Source organism: Oryzias latipes, chromosome 18 (genome assembly GCF_053564925.1).
Source record: "Oryzias latipes strain Hd-rR chromosome 18, Olatipes_Hd-rR_3.1".
Lineage (NCBI taxonomy): Eukaryota > Metazoa > Chordata > Actinopteri > Beloniformes > Adrianichthyidae > Oryzias > Oryzias latipes.
Genome location: NC_136254.1, coordinates 28,284,841 through 28,312,444, shown reverse-complemented (window position 1 = coordinate 28,312,444; position 27,604 = coordinate 28,284,841). Strand labels below are relative to the sequence as shown.

At 41.8% G+C, this 27,604-nt stretch overlaps 2 protein-coding genes across 2 annotated transcripts in view; both read right to left on the bottom strand.

The window, feature by feature from the left end:
- LOC111949209 (receptor-type tyrosine-protein phosphatase H-like) overlaps window positions 1-27,604 on the bottom strand; it is a 76,053-nt gene that overhangs the window by 16,356 nt on the left and 32,093 nt on the right. The gene's annotated exons all lie outside the window — the stretch shown is intronic.
- LOC144987308 (fibronectin-like) lies at window positions 1,677-9,088 on the bottom strand. The gene is made up of 4 exons (XM_078936648.1): window positions 8,903-9,088; window positions 8,382-8,633; window positions 4,065-4,319; window positions 1,677-2,185 (listed from the first exon to the last, which is right to left on the bottom strand). The coding sequence occupies exons 1-4, from the start codon at window positions 8,979-8,981 to the stop codon at window positions 1,677-1,679; spliced, it is 1,095 nt and encodes a 364-aa protein (XP_078792774.1). The 5' UTR covers window positions 8,982-9,088.

Genomic DNA, 27,604 nt, shown 5'->3' with positions numbered 1-27,604 from the left:
TTGCTCCTGAGTGCTGGGCCCCGCCAAATTTCCAACTGTGGCCGAGCCTGGTCGGGCCATATTTACAACACCCCTTGTGGGCCCTCTTTTTTCCCCGGGGTTCCCCCCTTCTGGGCGGGGGCGGCGGGCCCCTGCCTCGCTCCTCCCTGGACCAACCGTGGGCCGGGCGGATGGCTGCCTGGAGTGCGGAGTGGGTCTCCCTTGGGGGGTCCTGGCCCGTACCTGGGGTTGGGGCGGGGGGATGCCCGGAACTCCTGGGTGGTGGTGGGGTGCTCGTCTGGGGCTGTGGGCGTCCTTCTCCGGTGGGGCCCTGCGTTGGGCTCTCCCGGCGCGGCGGGGGGGCTGCTCTCCTGGTTGGGCTGGGGCGGCGCCCTCTTTCCCTCCGTGCCTCCCTGCTCTCTGGCTCTGGGGGCCTTGCGGCGGCCCTGCTGGCCCTGGCCTGGGTGGCGGGCTTGGTCGCCCGGGCGGCGGTTGTTCCCTGCCGGTTCCCGTGTGGCGTTGGGGGGAATCCGGCTGCCGCTGCTGGTGTGGTGGGGGTCTTGGGGTGGGGATGGCTGGGCACTCTCCCTCCTTTTCACGTTCCACCATCCATTTTAGAAGAACATAAACACTCACCTGAGCACAGGTGTTAGCTCAACAGACTGAATGACTGAAACCACACTAGTTGGTTTTAAGGCATAAGTATGCGTGTGAACACTATCTGTTTTGTGTACATGTCGACAGGTGGACATTTTTGCAACTAACAGGTGTGTTTATAACATTTGAGTGTGTGTGTGGACAGGCTCCGCCCTTTTTTTTGGTTTTCTTTTACATTTGAACCTTACCATAATGATTAACAACCAGTAAACTTGTTGCTTTATGCTGCTTCATGGTCTTACCCCCCTTCCCCTCCTATTATCACCCCCTACCCCCCCTCTCTCTAACGTCCCTCTCTCTTCTTCCCCTCTTTCCTTTTCCGTCCGGTCCAACACCAAAGATTTTCAGACATGTTTGAAATTAATAAAGTTTGGCCTCAATTACAAAAGGGGTTTATTCAGACATACCTTTGGTTTGTCTGAAGATTAATAACCCCTCTTGTTAAAGTAAAATATGTCCAACCTAAGAGGCCCTCAGCTCTCATCTGTCTGCCTAGCTGTTGGACAGGACAAAAAAAAATAAAAAAATAAATAAAAAAATAAAAAAAAAATAAAATAAAATAAAATTCAAATCAACTCATTATACATACCAGTGACTGCATCAATGCTGATTCCACTGCTTCTGACATTGTCAAACACAGAGAAGAGAGTGAATGTGTATTTAGTTGCAGCAGTCAGAGATGACACTGTGTAAGTTACAGAGTCATCTGCAGCTGGAGCACTGATGTTTGTTTCTGTGCCATTAAACAGGAGAACAAAGCTGACACTGTTGTTGACTTTGTTCCACCGTAGAGTGATGCTGGTTTCATCTTGACCAGCTGCTCTGAAGCTGTGCTTTGGAACTGAAACAGAAAGAAACGTCTTTAAATGTGTAATAAAAAAAAAATAACCTGATGCATATTCATGTTAGCTTCATCACAGCCACATTGCTCCAACAGGGTTTTTTATTGTACTCCAAATAGATTGTTGAACTGTAGTGTGTCTATAAAGTATATAGCGGTAATTTACTTCACAGTAATTGCAGCAAGTGAAACACTATTGCTAAAACAATAATCTTAACAAAGACGATGATGAGTTGAGTAACAAAATATTACCTGCACAAAATGCAGTGTTGCATCCTGGGAGTCTTTGAAGTTTGTAGACATAGAAGTCTCCATAGCAGAGTTTGACCTTAATACTGTATGAGGATGTGTAGAAGCAGCAGTAACTACCATAACTATAACACAAAGAGCGTGTTACAGTTTGATTGTATTGAGTTGGATGAGGTTGTGTCATCTGGTAACGGTTATAACTGCTGCATCTGCTGTCTTGTACACAAGTTTCAGGAATCTGAGCGCTGGTTTGTCCCACAAACATGCGATACCAGCCTTCAGTAGAGTAGTAGCTTCCACTACAGTATGAATTTCCATATATGTTATATTCAGAAAGCCAGTTATCATTCAGTTCATTGTAATGTTGACAGGCTTCACCACACTGAGCTGTTCCATTGATGATGACACAGTCCTGGCCTGGAGGACAAAAGGTCTGTCCACATGGAACATATGGCTGATCTGTTGTAAGAATGCAACCAATTAAAAGTTATTCACCTTTCAAAGACAGGCCAATAAAATTCATTCTTTCATTAGATTTTCTACAATACATGATGAAAAAACACACAAAAACAGAGTTTTTTAGAAAACCAGAGGGTTTTGTGGTTTAAATTTCTTTGTTGAAAGGTCAAATAATCTAATTTAATGTAATCACTTTTGTCACGTCTTGAAGTTGAGTCATTAAAATTGAACTTAAAATCTTTTTTCTTAAAAAGTTTTAGCACTCATGTAAGTAGCTTACTCGAGATGCCATGAGCCAACTTCAACACGCCATCTGGATAAAAGGGAACGTTCATTTACTTTATAGATCAGAATTTAAATCCTTTAAGGGAAAATTAAAAAATTTGCAAGCAACACTAATAAATTACTTAATGCATCAATAAAATATATACACATGCTATATTTACTTACTGTAACTTATATATAAAACTATATATGACTACGCTTCCCTCCACTCCCTTTCAAGCAATCTATGATTTGATGACTAACTAAAATTTTAATTCCTTTAAAAAAATTGTATCTGATTGCTGAAAATAATTAAAATTTTAAGCATTCTAAAACTGTTGCTATCAAAAGCCAAAAATACCCATTTTCATATGGATGCACCTTTAGGTTACAAGAACTTAGTGACATAGCTGTGCAAATGCTATTTAAATCACCACTGGGTGGCCTAAAAACCTTTAAAAATTGTGTATATTATACATGACCATTAATGAGACCAAAATGTCAAAGTTTAATCTCTTAACTAAAGTAGTGTTAGAAAATAAAAAAAACTTATTTAATAGTATCAAAAAACAGTCAGTGGAGCTTATTAAGCTTCCAATAGGACACATTTAGAAGAAACAGGTACATCACTCATGGTTTTGAATGATCAAGGGTAATTGCTTAGTCTCCAGATTTCATTTTTAAAAAGCTTTTTATAGCTTTTATAAGTGATTTACATGGGTTAGTTAGCTTTTGGAAGCTACTTTAGTGTTTGAATGGCTTTTTTATAGTGTTATAGGTTTTTTAAACTTTAAAAACTGTTTGCTGGTTTTTAGACGTCTCCAAAAAGTTTCACCAGCTTTTGCAGTCACCAGTAGGTTCCCTTTAGCAAAAAGACAAGGGCACTTCAAAAGCAGTTTTGAGGAATCATGGGTAATTAATTAGGTCTCATTTGTTTTGATTTTTAAATTGCTTTAATGGCTTTCAACAGTTATTTGAAAAGCTTTTAAAAGTTATTTATTATTAACAGCTTTTAAAAGCTATTTCTATAATTTTTTCAGTTATTTATAGCATTGAAAGATATTTTTGATTTTTTTACATCGTTTGGTAGGTTTCAATAACTGCTTTTTGTTGCCTTTAAAAGCTTTAATAAGCAATTATTATTAACCAAAGACCTTATTTTTTAATAGTTACACCAGCTTTCAAATCTTCTAGTAGGTTCTGTTTAGAAGAAACATGCACTTAACACAAGGTTTTGAGGAATCATGGGTAATTCCTATTCCCATTTCCTCTGGGAATTTTTTTTTGAAAAAACAAAACTATATTAGCTTTTAGTACCAAAAGTAATAGTACACTTATCACGATGGAGTTTTACAAAGTACTTTTGATTGCATCTTGATAGCTACTTTCACAAAGTGCGCCAGAAATCCTACAATAATCAAGTTGTTGGATAACATACTCTGATTGCTGAAAGCAATCACACAATTATTCTGTTTTGTCTTGTATGGATGTAAAACTCTGTTGATTATATTGTTTGTGCATTATTCTTGCTTTGATTGCTTAAAATTAACTATTTCCATCTCCAATTCAATAAACACATTTTCTCAATGCAAAAGTTTAAAGTGAAAGAACTTACCAGTTAAAGCTTGAAGCTGAACTCCACCACTTCTGGCGTTTTCAAACACAGAGAAAAGAGTAAAAGTGTATTCAGTGTTAGCACTGAGAGAAGAAACTGTGTAAGTTATTGGTCCATCTCCATCTGAGGTAGAAATATTCTTCCATCCTTGATTGTACTGGAGAACATAGCTGGCAAAGTTCACTTTACTCCACTGCAAAGTGACGCTTCTGTCAGTTTTTTTCACAACTCTAAAAATATCCACATTTTGAGGAGCTGAAACAAAATGAAAAAGACAGGGAAGATTTTTTTATTCCAGACATTAGTTTAAAAATTCAAATTCTTATGCTGTAAAAAATAGCATTTTATTTTATGCTTACAATAGTTTCTATTTACTTATGAAAACATGAAAGAAACAGATGTTCAATCTTTAAAAGTGGACATATAATCTTTGACAACACTCTGCACTATAGAGTGAACCATCGCAATGGGACATTTAAAGTTTCCTCTGCCCACCTCAACATCATGTTAAAAATGGCCATGGCTGAGTAAAATAAGGTCAATGCTCTGTTGGGTCCACCAATAGGTTTCCACATCTTGCCAAATATGCAAAATCTTAGACTTCAGTTTTACACCCTTACACTTGTCGTGGATAGCAATAAATTATTAGAGGGCCAGTACCATGCTATTCTTAAGCCCTTTAAAGTAAAATATATCCATGTATATGATAATATATTACCTTTGCCATATAAAAGAATAATTTATTTATTAAATTGTTATTTTTGCAAACTATTTTCCTACCCGGAAGTAAGACCACTGGATCTCTGAGACACCACCCCCTTTCAGTACTTGTAGGTACTGTCCATTATATGACGTCAAACCTAAATTTGGCCTTGGCAGCGAGTCTGTGCTTTTCCCACAAAAACAAACAACATCTAAACGTTTGCAAAGATGAATGTGCATATTGTGCATAAGAAAGGAAAGTGTTTTAGCTGATCTTTTGGTGATGTTTGAACATAATAATACACTTAAAAGCTCAAAAAAATTATTTTGCATGCTACAGGCTCTTTAATAAAAATTGAAACCAGGCTAAATATATGTCTTTTTTAGGTAAATATCGACTTTTAAAAATGGAAATCATAAGTATAAATTTCTTTTTTCTTAAACCGACTCCCAGTGATGTTATGAGGAACTGCAACCTCTGAATGTTATTTGGGAATGCAGGGCAGGAGCTTGCTTGTAGCACACAGTTTTGGTTTTCTAAAAAATTAGTCTTTCAATTATTCTTTAATACGAATAATATACGCTTGAAAACTGTTTTAGAGTAAATGTGTTTTAGAGCAGCCAAAGTTTTCTGCAATAAATACTCACTTAAAGCCTAGTATTAAAAAACCTTTTTCAATGTTTACTGCTAAAAAAAAAAGACAAATGGGAGATGGTCTTTTTTAAAAGTTTAACTGTTTTCAGTTTTTTTTTGCAGGTTTCTTCTTATAGGTGCACGGTCCCATTGGTGAACTCAACAAATCTGATTAATATTTTTTTGTCCTTCTCAATGAGCTTTTATCTGAATGTTGTTAACCCTCCTGTTATCTTACGGGTCAAATTGACCCATCTTAAAGTTTGAACATCATTCTTCTGCTTGCCTTAATTAGTATAATCAACATATATTATGAATTTGGTTCATCTCATATATTTGCATGTTTATATCACATAGATACTGTTCGGGTCAACTTGACCCAGTAGTCAAACTGAAGGTACAAGGATGTCTTATTATTAGTTTTCCTTTTATTTGCAGCTATGAGACATATTTCAACCCAATCACACACATAGACACACACACACACACAAACACACACACACACACACACACACAGGTGCATAAGTGTTATGACTTTTGACAGGAACCATTTATGTTCACGCGGTAAAACTCAACCCACATTCAGTGGACACACAACAGGGGAGGGGCAAAACATATAAAAGATTCTCTGCATGGGAGTCCTTCCAACATTACACAGGCAGAGCTTCAGAAAATGAGAGAAAGATTACAGTCCAGGAGGCTCTGGAAGTCATCGCTGATCATGATCAGAAGAAGACCATCTTGAGCTAAATTCTGATTCTAATGATTCTGATTTTGAACCAGGTGAGGGAATTGCTATTCCTGTTCCTCAAAGCAAGACATTCATATCAAAGAATGGTGAAATATATTGGCCTTCATCCCCAAATATGCGTCAGACAAACCTGTCTGCAGAAAACATAATAAAGACAGTGCCAGGGCCCACCAGGATGGCAGTGACTCATGTGACCATGTCAATTCATTCAATTCAATTCAATGCAATTTGTATAGCCCAAATTCACAACAATAGTAGTCTCGATGGGCTTCATATCAGTAATTGAAAAAGTGAAACATAAACTCAAAAGGATCATGAATACATAGAATTCAATAGGAAAATACTAAATTGAACTAACTAAACAGACTGAACTAAACGGTCATCCCTTCCCTTAGACCCTCCTTCATGTTAAGGAAAAACTCCTAATAAAAAAACTAAGAAACCTCAGGGTCGTACACATGAAGGAAGGATCCTCCCCCAGGACGGACAGACAATTTACCAGAATTCATAGAGAAGAATTACCGTATTTTCACAACTATAAGGCGCACTTAAAAGTCATAAATTTTCTTCCGCCAACAGGGGGCGCCCTATGAGCCGGTGCGCCTATTGTGTAGTTGTGGGTCGTAGAAGAAGATGGAGTGAGGGAGGGAGAGAGACGTGAAGGCCAAGTGGAACCTAACTGCAGTGCAACTATCTACATTTTTAAGCCTTCTATGCTCCTTCTAACTCATAACCTTCAAATATTTCAGTACAGGAGGAGTGAGCAGAGAAGCAGCTGGCCCACTGCTTTAAACTGCTGCTTTCGCTAGCGCATTGGAGGAGAAATGCAGAGACAGACTGGCGCAGTTCTGTGTGTGTGTCTGCTGACAGGAGCAGGTTTTCGCCAGCGCACATGAAGAAAGGAGACCCGCAAGTCTGTGTGTGTGTCTCTGTGTGTGTGCTGAAAGCAGCGCCGTTTTCTAGCGCATAGAAAGGAAGAAAGGAGACGGCACACGCAGCGTCTGTGTGTGTGCTGTGTGTTCAGCGCTTGTAAGGAGGAAGGGAGACAAAGCGCTGTAAGTGCGCGACCATTCAGTTTGTGATCAATTAGGGAGAACAGTAACAAGATAAAAATGTTTCCTCTATAAAAAATCAGAGACTGGATGTTTTATTAACCCACTCTAGAAGCGCTGAGGTTCTGAACGGGGCGTTAACGTGCCCGCCCCTTAACACCCGGTGCGCCTTTTGTGTGTGTCAAATACGGAAAAATCCGTCGTGACTGAGACCGCGCCCTAACATCCGGTGCGCCCTATGGTCGTGAAAATACGGTAGTTTATCTAACTCTACAACTACATATTTAAAGTCCAGCAGACAAGCTTCAGGTGCAGATTCGAGCCAGAGACAAGACAAGCATGACCTGTGCGAAATGTGCAAAATTAATTTGCACAAAGCACAGTGTGATGACTGGTCACTTTTGTGCTGTGTATATGTACAGACCCACACACTACTTCATATTGCAATTGCTTGTCTGTTGTATTGTGATTTTGTTTTTTTCTGGTTTACAGTGCGTGTATGTAAAACAAAATTTCAAGATTATGTTTCAATGTTATGTCAAACTGTTGTATTTTATAAGGTAGCCTTTCAAAAGTAATGCAGTAGTGAAATATTAAAAAAAAAGTTTGAACATGTATATTTTTAAGAAAAACAGGTGAATTATTTAATAATTGAACATCTACCTGTTAGAGGTAAGGAACACCATTTCACTAAGTTTTGAAAGAATAATTGGTAATGGAGTTAGTGATGATATATTCATACTGCTTGTTAGGATTTTCTGGGTTTCAGACATTTTTTAAGTAATAAAACATGCACCGGGTCATCTCTGTTCCTCACAAATGAACATAACAGGAGGGTTAAGCTGGGGGAGGAAAACTTTGTCACTTCACTTTTTAAGTTTAAAGTTCTATGGATGAGATCCCAACTTTAGTGTATGAGTTTCTGTATTTCTTACATTTTCCTTTGTTCAGTTGTGGCGCTTAAAAGGTGTGTATTAAACATTGCTGTTGCAGATGCAACTGCGCTTAATACCAATAAGTGTATTGTATTTACTTTGAAAAGTGTTACTTTATCAGTGTTTTACTAAGGACAATACATTTATTATTTACAGCAAAAGATTTTTCATAAATGTTATAAAATTTGTTTACACTCCCCAAAATTATCTATGCTTTAAATGAAAATTGTTCAACTGTCTCACCAGTCACTGCATCAATGCTGATTCCACTGCTTGTGACATTCTCAAACACAGAGAAGAGAGTGAATGTGTATTTAGTTGCAGGAGTCAGAGATGAGATTGTGTAAGTTGCTGGTTCACTTCCAGCTGGAGCACTGATGTTTGACTCTGTTCCATTAAACTGCAGAACAAAGCTGACACTGCTGTTGACTGGATTCCACAGCAGAGTGATGCTGGTCTCATTCTGTCCTGATGATCTGAAGCCATGAGGAGGAACTGAAACAGAAAAAAAAAGCAACATTTTCTCAATATTTGATATAGTTATTTGTCTTTTAGTAACATGTTTTTCTTGTATTTTTGTATAATTTTCTTTTTTAAGTAGAAAACAGATATTTAAAATGAACAATTTTTTAATACTTAGTATGCAGTCCCACACTAATGTTTGAATTGCTTTTCTGCCTACAATCTAAAACAACTTTACTAAAATTGCAAAAAAAATGCAAATGTTATGTAACTTTTCAATGTAAGAGCTCATGACAATTTACCTGGACAATATGAGTAGCCACATCCAGGCAGTCTTGGAAGTTTGTACACATAAAAGTCTCCATAGCAGAGTCTTGCCATGATGTTGTAAGAGTAATAGGAGTAGTAGCAGTCACTATCCCTTGCATAGGATGCATAGAGGGTTACACTTTCATTATAATGAACAGGATGAGGTGTTCTCACCCAATAACGATATAAAGAGCTACATCTGCTTTCTTGAACACAGGTTTCAGGAATTTCAGCACTGCTTTGTCCCACAAACATGCGATACCAATCTGATGGATAATAATTTCCACTGCACAAAGAGTTTCCATTAACGTTGTATTCAGACAGCCAGTCATCATTTAGTTCAGTGTAGTGCTGACATCCATCCAGACATTGGAAAGTTCCATTGACATTGATGCAGACGTGGTCAGAAGGACAAAACCCCTGTCCACAGGGCAGATGCTGGTGGTCTACATTTAAATGAACATGAAAAAGAAAACAGAAAGTATTAGAAAATGAAAACATGAGCATCACAATATATTGCAGTGTTAAAAAAAAGAAGAATCCAACTCAATAGCTTAAGTTTAGCAAGTCAGTGCATGTTTCATTTTCTGTTTTAAAACAATCAAACTGTAAAAACTTCTTACCAGTGAAAACTCTCAGTGGTACTCCAGTACTTCTGGCGTTCTCAAACACAGAGTAAAGAGTACACATGTATTCAGTGGCAGGATTGAGTGACGAGACGGTATAAGTCACTGGTCCATCTTCATCTGATGCAGGAATGGTCTTCCATTGCTGGTTATACTGGAGGATATAACCAGTACCTCTGACCTTACTCCACTGCAGAGTCATGCTGGTGTCATTTAGTCCAATTAACTTGAAGTTCTCTACATTTTGAGGAGCTGCAAACAAATAGGATGGAAGAAGCACTTTTTTGCAGATGTTTTCAATAATGTTTCACAACATTTCTACTTTGTTGGTAGAAGTGAAAAACGTATTAAACTTATTATTACAAATTAATAATGCGTTTAAAGACTTTTATCAAAACTTATACACTCCACAGATCAATCCATCAGAACAAAGCATCAACTCATTTCTCAACAATATAAACCTGCCCAAGTTAAACGAAGATCAAATCACAAATTTAGACTCTCCGCTCTCGTTGTCTGAGCTTCATGAAGCTCTGTTACTTATGCCTAATGGTAAAGCACCAGGGCCTGACGGCTTTCCTGCAGAGTTTTATAAGGAATTCTGGGAACAACTGGCACCAACGTTTTATAAAACGGTAAAATTTATCAATGAAAGCCAATCTCTACCACCTAACATGAACTCTGCCAACATTATCCTTCTTCTAAAACCAGACAAAGACCCCACGAGTCCTTCAAGCTATCGCCCCATTTCTTTAATTAATGCAGATGTAAAAATTATCTGCAAAGCACTAGCACAGAGAATAGAAAAAGTCACTCCTCACATAATTGACTTTGATCAAACTGGATTCATCAAAGGCAGACACTCGGATGACAATGTCCGCAGACTCGTTAACATAATAGACTTTGCCACCATCAAAAACCAGGAAATGACTATACTATCACTGGATGCTGAAAAAGCCTTTGATAGAGTAAACTGGAAGGTCCTCATTGCTGCCCTCCATAAGTTTGGGTTTGGAGAATCATTCATCAATTGGATCAAAATATTATATCACAACCCCAATGCATCAGTTAGAACTAATAAACAGACTTCCAACAGTTTTTTTCTTGGAAGAGGAACTAGACAGGGTTGCCCACTCTCCCCCTCTCTTTTTGCAATATTTATCGAGCCTCTAGCTGCAGCAATAAGACAGAATGAGAGTATTAAAGGAATTAAAACCAAACACAGCCATCATAAAATTAGTCTCTATGCTGATCACATATTACTGTTTTTTAGTAATATACATTCTGTAAATGAAACGGCAACAATCATTAATGAATTCTCTTCTATATCAGACTATTCCATTAATTGGAATAAATCTGTTTTATTACCACTGAAGAGTAATGCGGAGCAAGGACTCACAATACCAGTCAAATCAGGCAATATAAAATATCTAGGTATTTATTTTTCCCCCAAACTATCAGAACTGGTGCAGCTAAACTACACCCCATTACTGAAAAACATACAGGACGATCTAACACGCTGGACCAACCTGCCTCTGTCCCTTATGGGCAAGGTAGCCACGGTAAAAATGAAAATCTTACCCAAAGTTAATTATCTCTTCTCAATGATTCCCACACAACCGCCATTAAAATGGTTCAAAACATTAGACTCATCCATATCAAGCTTTCTATGGAACAATAAACCTGCAAGAATTAGTCTAAAAACTTTAAAATCTGCAAAAAGCTGTGGAGGATTATAAATTACCTAACTTCCACAATTACTTTCTTTCAAATAGATTACAATACATCTTAAAATGGTTAAAAAATAATCCAGAAACTAACTCATGGTTAGACTTGGAACAGGCGTTATGTGGAAAGATCAACCTGTCAGATCTTCCATTTATTAGCCAAATAGTTAAAAAACAGGATTGTTTCAAAAGTATTAATATAAATGCCACTTTAACAGCCTGGTGGGAATTTCTCAAAATATCAAAATCATCAATTCAACCGTGCAAAATGACACCCATCTGGAACAACCCAGACATCCTCATAAACAAAAAAATTATCCACTTCCCAGCTTGGCAAGCAGGGGGCATAAAACAACTAGAGCACATAATTATTGATAGAAGATTCATAACTCCCCAGGAACTTCAAGACAAACATGGAATATATAACTTCTTGGAATATCAGCAACTTAAATCAATTATTACTAAAAAGTTTAAATACAGAGACAACAATTTAAAGCTACCACATGTAGTTACCACTCTGATCAATTTCTCAATGAATAAAACTCTCTCCAAAATATACAAACTTTTATGCAATTTAGATAACAATATTTCACTTCCGACAACAAAATGGGATGCGGATTTGAGCATCAGCACAGATGAAAGTTTTTGGTCAGAAGTTTGTCTAAACACCTTTAAAATGACAAAAAGTCCAAATCTGCAGCTAATCCATTTCAAAACTCTTCACAGAATTTACTACACTGGACAGAGGATGTTCAAGATGGGTCGCAGTAACTCAGACATTTGTCAGCACTGTGACAGTAATCTACCCGACAATTACATGCATGCACTATGGTTCTGCACGCCTGTCCAGGCTCTCTGGCAGCAGGTATGTGCCGATCTATCAGTCTGGCTTAAGGTTTCAATCACAGCTTCACCGTCACTTTGTGTGCTTGGTGACATGAGTGCCATCGATGTAGAAGGAGGATTAGGCTCTATCATTTTCATAACTCTTTGCATTGCTAAAAAAACTATTTTAATAAATTGGAAAAGCAAAAAATATATAAATATAAGTCAACACAGAAATCTGCTGCTTGATCATATCAGCTTGGAAAAGATGTCAGCCCAAAGCTCAAGTAACTTCGAAAGAATTCGGTCTCTCTGGTCTCCCATAGCTAACTCCGTGACTTAGGGGGTGGGGGGGGCCTGGTCGTCGCTGCTCCTTGCCCTTCTGCCGTGGGCCGGGGTGGGGGTCGGGGCCTCCGGTGCCTGGCGGGGGGTGTTGGGGGCTCCGTTGGTCGGGGGATCGGGTCCGGCGCCTGGGTGGGGCGGGCTGGGGCGCTGCGTGGTCCTTTGGGCTTGGGTGTGGGGGTGCGTGGTGGGGGGGTGGGGTGGTGGTCTGGCTTGGCTTGGGGGGGTGGTCCCTTTGCCTGTGCTGGGGGGGGGTTGGCGGGGGGCACTGCTCGGGGTGGGGGGCCCAGCGGCGCTGGATGGGCTTCCCATGTACACCTGGGGCTGGGATCGGCCCTTCCCTGGCTCTGGGGCGGGACGGGACAACCCTCTTGGGGCCCCCGGTCGCTCTGGGTGTCCTCCGCTTCGGCTGCGGGGTCTGGGGGGGGTGGGGTGGGGGGTCTTGTCGGCCCTGACCTGTGGGGGGGCATTCTGGGGGAGGGGGGGGGTCCACTATTGGTACGGGGCAGGGGGGGTTGACGGGTCGGGGTCTCCGCTGAGGCCATCGGCGGTTTTTCCCCGGCCGGTTGGCTGCCTCGGTCCCGTCGAGGCCTGACCAGAGCTCTTCTAGGGCCGGCGTTTGGGGGTGGGGGCCTGGGCTTGCTCCGGGGGGGGCCGGTGCTTTCTGGCTCCTCTCTCTTTGTGTGGGGGGGTTGGTGCTGGGCCTGGGGTGTCGGCGCCTCCGGGGGTGGGGCCCCTGGGCTGGCCCCCTTGCTGGGGGGGGGGCGGGGGACAGCTGTTTGACCACCGGGGGACAGTCTATCAGCTGTGCCCAACTTACCCCCTTCCTCATATAACCTCATAATAGGGTGAGGGGGTGGGGGGCTTGGCCTGCGATGAGCCTTGGGGGGGGGGGTTTACTAGGCAGTGGCCCCCCTCCTATGGTTGCCGTATGGAGTGGGCCCCCCCTCTTTCGGTTTTATTTGCACCTTAGACATGTAGGGCCCTTGGTAGGGGGGGTGCTTGGACATCACTGCCAGCAAGCAGCGGATGTCCTCCTAGCACCCTACCCGCCAATTTTAACCGCACCTTAGACATTTAGGGCCCCTTGGTGGGGAGGGTGAGGGGACGTCACTGTGAGTAATCAGGAGATGTCCCCTTAGTGCCCTACCCGCCAATTTTAACTGCACCACCCTTAGTACACACACCCCTCCCCCCTCAATATATACATCCCAACATAAACACACACACATGCACACACACACCCTCTCAAACATACATACACGCACACACATTTTGCAAGGAAGGTGGGACCTGGGTCCATCTGTCCCCTGCCTCTTCCCTGGTGGGGGGTGCGGGCCCCTTTGCAACGGCGGCCGTGTCCCCGGGGGGGCCGGCTTCCTGGGCCCGGCGGTGCTCTCTCCGCGCGGTGGGGGAGTTCACATTACATCTGAGCCGGGGGTGTCTGGTCCCTGGGGGGTGGGTTCTGGTCCTTGCTCCTGAGTGCTGGGCCCCGCCAAATTTCCAACTGTGGCCGAGCCTGGTCGGGCCATATTTACAACACCCCTTGTGGGCCCTCTTTTTTTCCCCGGGGTTCCCCCCTCCTGGGCGGGGGCGGCGGGCCTCCTGCCTCGCTCCTCCCTGGACCAACCGTGGGCCGGGCGGATGGCTGCCTGGAGTGCGGAGCGGGTCTCCCTTGGGGGGTCCTGGCTCGTACCTGGGGTTGGGGCGGGGGGATGCCCGGAACTCCTGGGTGGTGGTGGGGTGCTCGTTTGGGGCTGTGGGCGTCCTTCTCCGGTGGGGCCCTGCGTTGGGTTCTCCCGGCGCGGCGGGGGGGCTGCTCTCCTGGTTGGGCTGGGGCGGCGCTCTCTTTCCCTCTGTGCTTCCCTGGCCTCTGGCTCTGGGGGCCTTGCGGCGGCCCTGCTGGCCCTGGCCTGGGTGGCGGGCTTGGTCGCCCGGGCGGCGGTTGTTCCCTGCCGGTTCCCGTGTGGCGTTGGGGGGATTCCGGCTGCCGCTGCTGCTGCGGTGGGGGTCTTGGGGTGGGGATGGCTGGGCACTCTCCCTCCTTCTTTTCACGTTCCACCATCCATTTTAGAAGAACATAAACACTCACCTGAGCACTGGTGTTAGCTCACCTTTGCACTAATAGCTTGCATGACTGAATGACTGAAATATTTCACACTAGTTGGTTTTAAGGCATAAGTATGCGTGTGTGAACACTATCTGTTTTGTGTACATGTCGACAGGTGGACATTTTTGCAGCTAGCAGGTGTGTTTATAACATTTGAGTGTGTGTGTGGACGGGCCCCGCCCTTTTTGTACTGCATTTGAACCTTACCATAATGATTAACAACCAGTAAACTTGTTGCTGTATGCTGCTTCATGGTCTTATCCCCCTTCCCCTCCTATTATCACCCCTACCCCCCCTCTCTCTAGCGTCCCTCTCTCTTCTTCCCTTCTTTCCTTTTCCGTCCGGTCCAACACCAAAGATTTTCAGACATGATTGAAATTAATAAAGTTTGGCCTCAATTACAAAAGGGGTTTATTCAGTCATACCTTTGGTTTGTCTGAAGATTAATAACCCCTCTTGTTAAAGCAAAATATGTCCAACACAAGAGGCCCTCAGCTCTCATCTGTCTGCCCAGCTGTTGGACAGGACAAGTTAAAAAAAAAAAAAAAAAGAAGTGAAAAACTTCTTTTGAATAGAGGAAAGACTAAATAATTTTGTAAAAAACAAACGTTTTCAGAAGATTATTGTAAAGTCCTAGTAGTGTATGCCTTGCCTTCATACTAGTTTTGCATTAAATAAAATGTTAATGCTTTCCTCTGCTTTCGACAGCACATTTAGCAATACATTTATAGGTTGTAAATGTTAAAATTCCATCTTCAATCAGCAAAATAACGTAACTTTGTCAGAGTTTTACTGAAGAAACTACATTTTTCTTTTTAAGTAAAGGGTATTTATAAATGTTTTAACATTTGTTAACACTCCCAAACATATAATTGCTTCAAATGAAAATTGTTCAATTCTCTCACCAGTCACTGCATCAATGCTGATTCCACTGCTTGTGACATTCTCAAACACAGAGAAGAGAGTGAATGTGTATTTAGTTGCAGGAGTCAGAGATGAGAATGTGTAAGTTGCTGGTTCACTTCCAGCTGGAGCACTGATGTTTGACTCTGTCCCATTAAACTGCAGAACAAAGCTGACACTGCTGTTCACTGGATTCCACAGCAGAGTGATGCTGGTCTCATTCTGTCCTGATGATCTGAAGCCATGAGGAGGAACTGAAACAGAAAGAAAAAAGCAAAATTTTCTCAATATTTGATATAGTTATTTGTCTTTTAGTAACATGTTTTACTTGTATTTTTGTATAATTTTCTTTTTTAGGTAGAAAACAGATATTTAAAATGAACAGTTTTTTAATACTAAGTATGCAGTCCCACACTAATGTTTGAATTGCTTTTCTGCCTACAATCTAAAACAACTTTACTAAAAGTGTAAAAAAATGCAAATGTTAGGTAACTTTTCAATGTAAGAGCTCATGACAATTTACCTGGACAATATGAGTAGCCACATCCAGGCAGTCTTGGAAGTTTGTACACATAAAAGTCTCCATAGCAGAGTCTTGCCATGATGTTGTAAGAGTAATAGGAGTAGTAGCAGTCACTATCCCTTGCATAGGATGCATAGAGGGTTACACTTTCATTATAATGAACAGGATGAGGTGTTCTCACCCAATAACGATTTAAAGAGCTACATCTGCTTTCTTGAACACAGGTTTCAGGAATTTCAGCACTGCTTTGTCCCACAAACATGCGATACCAATCTGATGGATAATAATTTCCACCACAGTAGGAGTTTCCATTGACATTGTATTCAGACAGCAGGTCATCATTTAGTACAGTGTAGTGCTGACAGCCATCCACACATTGGAAAGTTCCATTGCCATTGATACAGACGTGGTCAGAAGGACAAAACCCCTGTCCACAGGGCAGATGCTGGTGGTCTACATTTAAATGAACATGAAAAGACAACATTAGCTCAAAAACATATTGCATTGTTAGAAGCCATTAGACTGATTAAAATAGTTGCTTGAAAACATGATAGAATGTTAAACATATGTTATAAAATCTTGAAAATAAAGATTCCCACACACTATTAGGAGTCTAGTGAATTACTGTGTTTTTTGATTTAAGTATTGTAGTAGTGAAAGTCTAGAAACCTCTTACCAGTGAAAACTCTCAGTGGTACTCCAGTACTTCTGGCGTTCTCAAACACAGAGTAAAGAGTACACATGTATTCAGTGGCAGGATTGAGTGACGAGACGGTATAAGTCACTGGTCCATCTTCATCTGATGCAGGAATGGTCTTCCATTGCTGGTTATACTGGAGGATATAACCAGTACCTCCGACCTTACTCCACTGCAGAGTCATGCTGGTGTCATTTAGTCCAATTAACTTGAAGTTCTCTACATTTTGAGGAGCTGCAAACAAATAGGATGGAAGAAGCACTTTTTTGCAGATGTTTTCAATAATGTTTCACAACATTTCTACTTTGTTGGTAGAAGTGAAAAACGTATTAAACTTATTATTACAAATTAATAATGCGTTTAAAGACTTTTATCAAAACTTATACACTCCACAGATCAATCCATCAGAACAAAGCATCAACTCATTTCTCAACAATATAAACCTGCCCAAGTTAAACGAAGATCAAATCACAAATTTAGACTCTCCGCTCTCGTTGTCTGAGCTTCATGAAGCTCTGTTACTTATGCCTAATGGTAAAGCACCAGGGCCTGACGGCTTTCCTGCAGAGTTTTATAAGGAATTCTGGGAACAACTGGCACCAACGTTTTATAAAACGGTAAAATTTATCAATGAAAGCCAATCTCTACCACCTAACATGAACTCTGCCAACATTATCCTTCTTCTAAAACCAGACAAAGACCCCACGAGTCCTTCAAGCTATCGCCCCATTTCTTTAATTAATGCAGATGTAAAAATTATCTGCAAAGCACTAGCACAGAGAATAGAAAAAGTCACTCCTCACATAATTGACTTTGATCAAACTGGATTCATCAAAGGCAGACACTCGGATGACAATGTCCGCAGACTCGTTAACATAATAGACTTTGCCACCATCAAAAACCAGGAAATTACTATACTATCACTGGATGCTGAAAAAGCCTTTGATAGAGTAAACTGGAAGGTCCTCATTGCTGCCCTCCATAAGTTTGGGTTTGGAGAATCATTCATCAATTGGATCAAAATATTATATCACAACCCCAATGCATCAGTTAGAACTAATAAACAGACTTCCAACAGTTTTTTTCTTGGAAGAGGAACTAGACAGGGTTGCCCACTCTCCCCCTCTCTTTTTGCAATATTTATCGAGCCTCTAGCTGCAGCAATAAGACAGAATGAGAGTATTAAAGGAATTAAAACCAAACACAGCCATCATAAAATTAGTCTCTATGCTGATCACATATTACTGTTTTTTAGTAATATACATTCTGTAAATGAAACGGCAACAATCATTAATGAATTCTCTTCTATATCAGACTATTCCATTAATTGGAATAAATCTGTTTTATTACCACTGAAGAGTAATGCGGAGCAAGGACTCACAATACCAGTCAAATCAGGCAATATAAAATATCTAGGTATTTATTTTTCCCCCAAACTATCAGAACTGGTGCAGCTAAACTACACCCCATTACTGAAAAACATACAGGACGATCTAACACGCTGGACCAACCTGCCTCTGTCCCTTATGGGCAAGGTAGCCACGGTAAAAATGAAAATCTTACCCAAAGTTAATTATCTCTTCTCAATGATTCCCACACAACCGCCATTAAAATGGTTCAAAACATTAGACTCATCCATATCAAGCTTTCTATGGAACAATAAACCTGCAAGAATTAGTCTAAAAACTTTAAAATCTGCAAAAAGCTGTGGAGGATTATAAATTACCTAACTTCCACAATTACTTTCTTTCAAATAGATTACAATACATCTTAAAATGGTTAAAAAATAATCCAGAAACTAACTCATGGTTAGACTTGGAACAGGCGTTATGTGGAAAGATCAACCTGTCAGATCTTCCATTTATTAGCCAAATAGTTAAAAAACAGGATTGTTTCAAAAGTATTAATATAAATGCCACTTTAACAGCCTGGTGGGAATTTCTCAAAATATCAAAATCATCAATTCAACCGTGCAAAATGACACCCATCTGGAACAACCCAGACATCCTCATAAACAAAAAAATTATCCACTTCCCAGCTTGGCAAGCAGGGGGCATAAAACAACTAGAGCACATAATTATTGATAGAAGATTCATAACTCCCCAGGAACTTCAAGACAAACATGGAATATATAACTTCTTGGAATATCAGCAACTTAAATCAATTATTACTAAAAAGTTTAAATACAGAGACAACAATTTAAAGCTACCACATGTAGTTACCACTCTGATCAATTTCTCAATGAATAAAACTCTCTCCAAAATATACAAACTTTTATGCAATTTAGATAACAATATTTCACTTCCGACAACAAAATGGGATGCGGATTTGAGCATCAGCACAGATGAAAGTTTTTGGTCAGAAGTTTGTCTAAACACCTTTAAAATGACAAAAAGTCCAAATCTGCAGCTAATCCATTTCAAAACTCTTCACAGAATTTACTACACTGGACAGAGGATGTTCAAGATGGGTCGCAGTAACTCAGACATTTGTCAGCACTGTGACAGTAATCTACCCGACAATTACATGCATGCACTATGGTTCTGCACGCCTGTCCAGGCTCTCTGGCAGCAGGTATGTGCCGATCTATCAGTCTGGCTTAAGGTTTCAATCACAGCTTCACCGTCACTTTGTGTGCTTGGTGACATGAGTGCCATCGATGTAGAAGGAGGATTAGGCTCTATCATTTTCATAACTCTTTGCATTGCTAAAAAAACTATTTTAATAAATTGGAAAAGCAAAAAATATATAAATATAAGTCAACACAGAAATCTGCTGCTTGATCATATCAGCTTGGAAAAGATGTCAGCCCAAAGCTCAAGTAACTTCGAAAGAATTCGGTCTCTCTGGTCTCCCATAGCTAACTCCGTGACTTAGGGGGTGGGGGGGGCCTGGTCGTCGCTGCTCCTTGCCCTTCTGCCGTGGGCCGGGGTGGGGGTCGGGGCCTCCGGTGCCTGGCGGGGGGTGTTGGGGGCTCCGTTGGTCGGGGGATCGGGTCCGGCGCCTGGGTGGGGCGGGCTGGGGCGCTGCGTGGTCCTTTGGGCTTGGGTGTGGGGGTGCGTGGTGGGGGGGTGGGGTGGTGGTCTGGCTTGGCTTGGGGGGGTGGTCCCTTTGCCTGTGCTGGGGGGGGGTTGGCGGGGGGCACTGCTCGGGGTGGGGGGCCCAGCGGCGCTGGATGGGCTTCCCATGTACACCTGGGGCTGGGATCGGCCCTTCCCTGGCTCTGGGGCGGGACGGGACAACCCTCTTGGGGCCCCCGGTCGCTCTGGGTGTCCTCCGCTTCGGCTGCGGGGTCTGGGGGGGGGTGGGGTGGGGGGTCTTGTCGGCCCTGACCTGTGGGGGGGCATTCTGGGGGAGGGGGGGGGTCCACTATTGGTACAGGGCAGGGGGGGTTGACGGGTCGGGGTCTCCGCTGAGGCCATCGGCGGTTTTTCCCCGGCCGGTTGGCTGCCTCGGTCCCGTCGAGGCCTGACCAGAGCTCTTCTAGGGCCGGCGTTTGGGGGTGGGGGCCTGGGCTTGCTCCGGGGGGGGCCGGTGCTTTCTGGCTCCTCTCTCTTTGTGTGGGGGGGTTGGTGCTGGGCCTGGGGTGTCGGCGCCTCCGGGGTCGGGGCCCCTGGGCTGGCCCCCTTGCTGGGGGGGGGGGGCGGGGGACAGCTGTTTGACCACCGGGGGACAGTCTATCAGCTGTGCCCAACTTACCCCCTTCCTCATATAACCTCATAATAGGGTGAGGGGGTGGGGGGCTTGGCCTGCGATGAGCCTTGGGGGGGGGGGGTTTACTAGGCAGTGGCCCCCCTCCTATGGTTGCCGTATGGAGTGGGCCCCCCCTCTTTCGGTTTTATTTGCACCTTAGACATGTAGGGCCCTTGGTAGGGGGGGTGCTTGGACATCACTGCCAGCAAGCAGCGGATGTCCTCCTAGCACCCTACCCGCCAATTTTAACCGCACCTTAGACATTTAGGGCCCCTTGGTGGGGAGGGTGAGGGGACGTCACTGTGAGTAATCAGGAGATGTCCCCTTAGTGCCCTACCCGCCAATTTTAACTGCACCCCCCTTAGTACACACACCCCTCCCCCCTCAATATATACATCCCAACATAAACACACACACATGCACACACACACCCTCTCAAACATACATACACGCACACACATTTTGCAAGGAAGGTGGGACCTGGGTCCATCTGTCCCCTGCCTCTTCCCTGGTGGGGGGTGTGGGCCCCTTTGCAACGGCGGCCGTGTCCCCGGGGGGGCCGGCTTCCTGGGCCCGGCGGTGCTCTCTCCGCGCGGTGGGGGAGTTCACATTACATCTGAGCCGGGGGTGTCTGGTCCCTGGGGGGTGGGTTCTGGTCCTTGCTCCTGAGTGCTGGGACCCGCCAAATTTCCAACTGTGGCCGAGCCTGGTCGGGCCATATTTACAACACCCCTTGTGGGCCCTCTTTTTTTCCCCGGGGTTCCCCCCTCCTGGGCGGGGGCGGCGGGCCCCCTGCCTCGCTCCTCCCTGGACCAACCGTGGGCCGGGCGGATGGCTGCCTGGAGTGCGGAGCGGGTCTCCCTTGGGGGGTCCTGGCTCGTACCTGGGGTTGGGGCGGGGGGATGCCCGGAACTCCTGGGTGGTGGTGGGGTGCTCGTTTGGGGCTGTGGGCGTCCTTCTCCGGTGGGGCCCTGCGTTGGGTTCTCCCGGCGCGGCGGGGGGGCTGCTCTCCTGGTTGGGCTGGGGCGGCGCTCTCTTTCCCTCTGTGCTTCCCTGGCCTCTGGCTCTGGGGGCCTTGCGGCGGCCCTGCTGGCCCTGGCCTGGGTGGCGGGCTTGGTCGCCCGGGCGGCGGTTGTTCCCTGCCGGTTCCCGTGTGGCGTTGGGGGGATTCCGGCTGCCGCTGCTGCTGCGGTGGGGGTCTTGGGGTGGGGATGGCTGGGCACTCTCCCTCCTTCTTTTCACGTTCCACCATCCATTTTAGAAGAACATAAACACTCACCTGAGCACTGGTGTTAGCTCACCTTTGCACTAATAGCTTGCATGACTGAATGACTGAAATATTTCACACTAGTTGGTTTTAAGGCATAAGTATGCGTGTGTGAACACTATCTGTTTTGTGTACATGTCGACAGGTGGACATTTTTGCAGCTAGCAGGTGTGTTTATAACATTTGAGTGTGTGTGTGGACGGGCCCCGCCCTTTTTGTACTGCATTTGAACCTTACCATAATGATTAACAACCAGTAAACTTGTTGCTGTATGCTGCTTCATGGTCTTATCCCCCTTCCCCTCCTATTATCACCCCTACCCCCCCTCTCTCTAGCGTCCCTCTCTCTTCTTCCCTTCTTTCCTTTTCCGTCCGGTCCAACACCAAAGATTTTCAGACATGATTGAAATTAATAAAGTTTGGCCTCAATTACAAAAGGGGTTTATTCAGTCATACCTTTGGTTTGTCTGAAGATTAATAACCCCTCTTGTTAAAGCAAAATATGTCCAACACAAGAGGCCCTCAGCTCTCATCTGTCTGCCCAGCTGTTGGACAGGACAAGTTAAAAAAAAAAAAAAAAGAAGTGAAAAACTTCTTTTGAATAGAGGAAAGACTAAATAATTTTGTAAAAAACAAACGTTTTCAGAAGATTATTATAAAGTCCTAGTAGTTTATGCCTTGCCTTCATACTAGTTTTGCATTATATAAAATGTTAATGCTTTCCTCTGCTTTCGACAGCACATTTAGCAATACATTTATAGGTTGTAAATGTTAAAATTCCATCTTCAATCAGCAAAATAACGTAACTTTGTCAGAGTTTTACTGAAGAAACTACATTTTTCTTTTTAAGTAAAGGGTATTTATAAATGTTTTAACATTTGTTAACACTCCCAAACATATAATTGCTTCAAATGAAAATTGTTCAATTCTCTCACCAGTCACTGCATCAATGCTGATTCCACTGCTTGTGACATTCTCAAACACAGAGAAGAGAGTGAATGTGTATTTAGTTGCAGGAGTCAGAGATGAGAATGTGTAAGTTGCTGGTTCACTTCCAGCTGGAGCACTGATGTTTGACTCTGTTCCATTAAACTGCAGAACAAAGCTGACACTGCTGTTCACTGGATTCCACAGCAGAGTGATGCTGGTGTCATTTTGTCCTGATGATCTGAAGCCATGAGGAGGAACTGAAACAGAAAGAAAAAAGCAAAATTTTCTCAATATTTGATATAGTTATTTGTCTTTTAGTAACATGTTTTACTTGTATTTTTGTATAATTTTCGTTTTTAGGTAGAAAACAGCTATTTAAAATGAACAGTTTTTTAATACTAAGTATGCAGTCCCACACTAATGTTTGAATTGCTTTTCTGCTTACAATCTAAAACAACTTTACTAAAAGTGTAAAAAAATGCAAATGTTAGGTATCTTTTCAATGTAAGAGCTCATGACAATTTACCTGGACAATATGAGTAGCCACATCCAGGCAGTCTTGGAAGTTTGTACACATAAAAGTCTCCATAGCAGAGTCTTGCCATGATGTTGTAAGAGTAATAGGAGTAGTAGCAGTCACTATCCCTTGCATAGGATGCATAGAGGGTTACACTTTCATTATAATGAACAGGATGAGGTGTTCTCACCCAATAACGATTTAAAGAGCTACATCTGCTTTCTTGAACACAGGTTTCAGGAATTTCAGCACTGCTTTGTCCCACAAACATGCGATACCAATCTGATGGATAATAATTTCCACCACAGTAGGAGTTTCCATTGACATTGTAGTCAGACAGCCAGTCATCATTTAGTACAGTGTAGTGCTGACATCCATCCACACATTGGAAAGTTCCATTGCCATTGATACAGACGTGGTCAGAAGGACAAAACCCCTGTCCACAGGGCAGATGCTGGTGGTCTACATTTAAATGAACATGAAAAGACAACATTAGCTCAAAAACATATTGCATTGTTAGAAGCCATTAGACTGATTAAAATAGTTGCTTGAAAACATGATAGAATGTTAAACATATGTTATAAAATCTTGAAAATAAAGATTCCCACACACTATTAGGAGTCTAGTGAATTACTGTGTTTTTTGATTTAAGTATTGTAGTAGTGAAAGTCTAGAAACCTCTTACCAGTAAAAACTCTCAGTGGTACTCCAGTACTTCTGGCGTTCTCAAACACAGAGTAAAGAGTACACATGTATTCAGTGGCAGGATTGAGTGATGAGACGGTATAAGTCACTGGTCCGTCTTCATCTGATGCAGGAATGGTCTTCCATTGCTGGTTATACTGGAGGATATAACCAGTACCTCTGACCTTACTCCACTGCAGAGTCATACTGGTGTCATTTAGTCCAATTAACTTGAAGATCTCTACATTTTGAGGAGCTGCAGACAAATAGGATGGAAGAAGCACTTTTTTGCAGATGTTTTCAATAATGTTTCACAACATTTCTACTTTGTTGGTAGAAGTGAAAAACTTTTTTTGAATAGAGGAAAGACTAAATAATTTTGTTAAAAACAAATGTTTTCAGAAGATTATTGTAAAGTCCTAGTAGTTTATGCCTTGCCTTCATACTAGTTTTGCATTAAAATAAAATGTTAATGCTTTCCTCTGCTTTCGACAGCACATTTAGCAATACATTTACAGGTTGTAAATGTTAAAATTCCATCTTCAATCAGCAAAATAACGTAACTTTGTCAGAGTTTTACTGAAGAAACTACATTTTTCTTTTTAAGTAAAGGGTATTTATAAATGTTTTAACATTTGTTAACACTCCCAAACATATAATTGCTTTTAATGAAAATTGTTCAACTGTCTTACCAGTCACTGCATCAATGCTGATTCCACTGCTTGTGACATTCTCAAACACAGAGAAGAGAGTGAATGTGTATTTAGTTGCAGGAGTCAGACATGAGAATGTGTAAGTTGCTGGTTCACTTCCAGCTGGAGCACTGATGTTTGACTCTGTTCCATTAAACTGCAGAACAAAGCTGACACTGCTGTTCACTGGATTCCACAGCAGAGTGATGCTGGTCTCATTCTGTCCTGATGATCTGAAGCCATGAGGAGGAACTGAAACAGAAAGAAAAAAGCAAAATTTTCTCAATATTTGATATAGTTATTTGTCTTTTAGTAACATGTTTTACTTGTATTTTTGTATAATTTTCTTTTATAAGTAGAAAACAGCTATTTAAAATGAACAGTTTTTTAATACTAAGTATGCAGTCCCACACTAATGTTTGAATTGCTTTTCTGCCTACAATCTAAAACAACTTTACTAAAAGTGTAAAAAAATGCAAATGTTAGGTATCTTTTCAATGTAAGAGCTCATGACAATTTACCTGGACAATATGAGTAGCCACATCCAGGCAGTCTTGGAAGTTTGTACACATAAAAGTCTCCATAGCAGAGTCTTGCCATGATGTTGTAAGAGTAATAGGAGTAGTAGCAGTCACTATCCCTTGCATAGGATGCATAGAGGGTTACACTTTCATTATAATGAACAGGATGAGGTGTTCTCACCCAATAACGATTTAAAGAGCTACATCTGCTTTCTTGAACACAGGTTTCAGGAATTTGAGCACTGCTTTGTCCCACAAACATGCGATACCAATCTGATGGATAATAATTTCCACCACAGTAGGAGTATCCATTGACATTGTATTCAGACAGCCAGTCATCATTTAGTACAGTGTAGTTCTGACATCCATCCACACATTGGAAAGTTCCATTGCCATTGATACAGACGTGGTCAGAAGGACAAAACCCCTGTCCACAGGGAAGATGCTGGTGGTCTATATTTAAATGAACAGGAAAAAGACAAAATGAAAACCGTTAGAAAACGAAAACATTAGCTCAAGAACATGTAGCATTGTTAGAAGCATTAAAACTGATTAAAATATTTGCTTGAAAACATGATAGAATGTTAAACATGTGTTAAAAATCTTGAAAATAAAGATTCCCACACACTATTAGGAGTCTAGTGAATTACTGTGTATTTTGATCTAAGTATTGTAGTAGTGAAAGTCTAGAAACCTCTTACCAGTGAAAACTCTCAGTGGTACTCCAGTACTTCTGGCGTTCTCAAACACAGAGTAAAGAGTACACATGTATTCAGTAGCAGTACTGAGTGATGAGACGGTATAAGTCACTGGTCCATCTTCATCTGATGCAGGAATGGTCTTCCATTGCTGGTTATACTGGAGGATATAACCAGTACCTCTGACCTTACTCCACTGCAGAGTCATGCTGGTGTCATTTAGTCCAATTAAGTTGAAGATCTCTACATTTTGAGGAGCTGCAGACAAGAAAGAGAGAAGAAGTACGTTTTTGCAGATGTTTCCAACCAAACATTCTCCTTAGTTGGGATTAGGAAAAAAATCATTTTCGATAGAGGAAAGAATAAATAATTTTGTTTGAAAAGAAACGTTTTCAGAAGATTTTTGTAAAGTCCTAGTAGTTTATGTTTTGCCTTCATACTAGTTTTGCAATAAAATAAATTTTAATGCTAATTCCTCTGCTTTCAACAGCACATTTAGCAATGATTTTACCAGTTAAAATGTTAATAAAAACTACTTCAATCAACAAAATAGTGCAACTTTATCTGAGTTTTACTGAAGAAACTTTTAAAAAAAAAATCATTTTAAGCAAATTGTATTTATACATGTATTAACATTTGTTAACACTCAGAAACATATAATTGCTTTTAATGAAAATTGTTCAACTGTCTTACCAGTCACTGCATCAATGCTGATTCCACTGCTTCTAACATTTCCAAACACAGAGAAGAGAGTGAATGTGTATTTAGTTGCAGGAGTCAGACATGAGATTGTGTAAGTTGCTGGTTCACTTCCAGCTGGAGCACTGATGTTTGACTCTGTTCCATTAAACTGCAGAACAAAGCTGACACTGCTGTTGACTGGATTCCACAGCAGAGTGATGCTGGTCTCATTTTGTCCTGATGATCTGAAGCCATGAGGAGGAACTGAAACATAAAAAAAGCAACATTTTCTCAATATTTGATATAGTTATTTGTCTTTTAGTAACATGTTTTTCTTGTATTTTTGTATAATTTTCTTTTTTAAGTAGAAAACAGATATTTAAAATGAACAATTTTTTAATACTTAGTATGCAGTCCCACACTAATGTTTGAATTGCTTTTCTGCCTACAATCTAAAACAACTTTACTAAAAGTGTAAAAAAAATGCAAATGTTAGTTAACTTTTCAATGTAAGAGCTCATGACAATTTACCTGCACAATATGAGAGGTCACATACAGGCAGTCTTGGAAGTTTGTACACATAAAAGTCTCCATAGCAGAGTCTTGTCAATATGCTGCCATAGTAATAGTAGCAGTAACTATCCATTGCATAAGATGTATAGATGCTGACACTTTCATTGTATCGAACAGGATGAGGTGTTCTCGCCCAAACATGATAAGAGCTACATCTGCTTTCTTGAACACACGTTTCAGGAATTTGAGCACTGCTTTGTCCCACAAACATGCGATACCAATTGGATGAATAATAACTTCCATAGCACAAAGAGTTTCCATTAACGTTGTAGTCAGACAGCCAGTCATCATTTAGTACAGTGTAGTGCTGACATCCATCCAGACATTGGAAAGTTCCATTGCCATTGATACAGACGTGGTCAGAAGGACAAAACCCCGGTCCACAGGGCAGATGCTGGTGGTCTACATTTAAATGAACATGAAAAAGAAAATAAAAAGTATTAGAAAATGAAAATATGAGCATCAAAATTTATTGCAGTGTTAAAAAAATGAAGAATCAAACCCAATAACCTAAGTTTAGCAAGTCAGTGCATGTTTCATTTTCTGTATTAAAACAGTCAAACTCTAGAAACTTCTTACCAGTAAAAACTCTCAGTGGTACTCCAGTACTTCTGGCGTTCTCAAACACAGAGTAAAGAGTACACATGTATTCAGTGGCAGGATTGAGTGACGAGACGGTATAAGTCA

Bases quoted from the DNA above. Each gene is read 5' to 3' on its own strand.
- LOC144987308 (XM_078936648.1), bottom strand. From the start codon at position 8,981: ATGGCAAGACTCTGCTATGGAGACTTTTATGTGTACAAACTTCCAAGA. The intron at 8,634-8,902 runs GTAAATTGTCAT...TTTCTGTTTCAG, and splicing joins TGGCTACTCATATTGTCCAG to TTCCTCCTCATGGCTTCAGA. The intron at 2,186-4,064 runs GTAAGTTCTTTC...TTCTTACAACAG, and splicing joins TCAGCTTCAAGCTTTAACTG to ATCAGCCATATGTTCCATGT.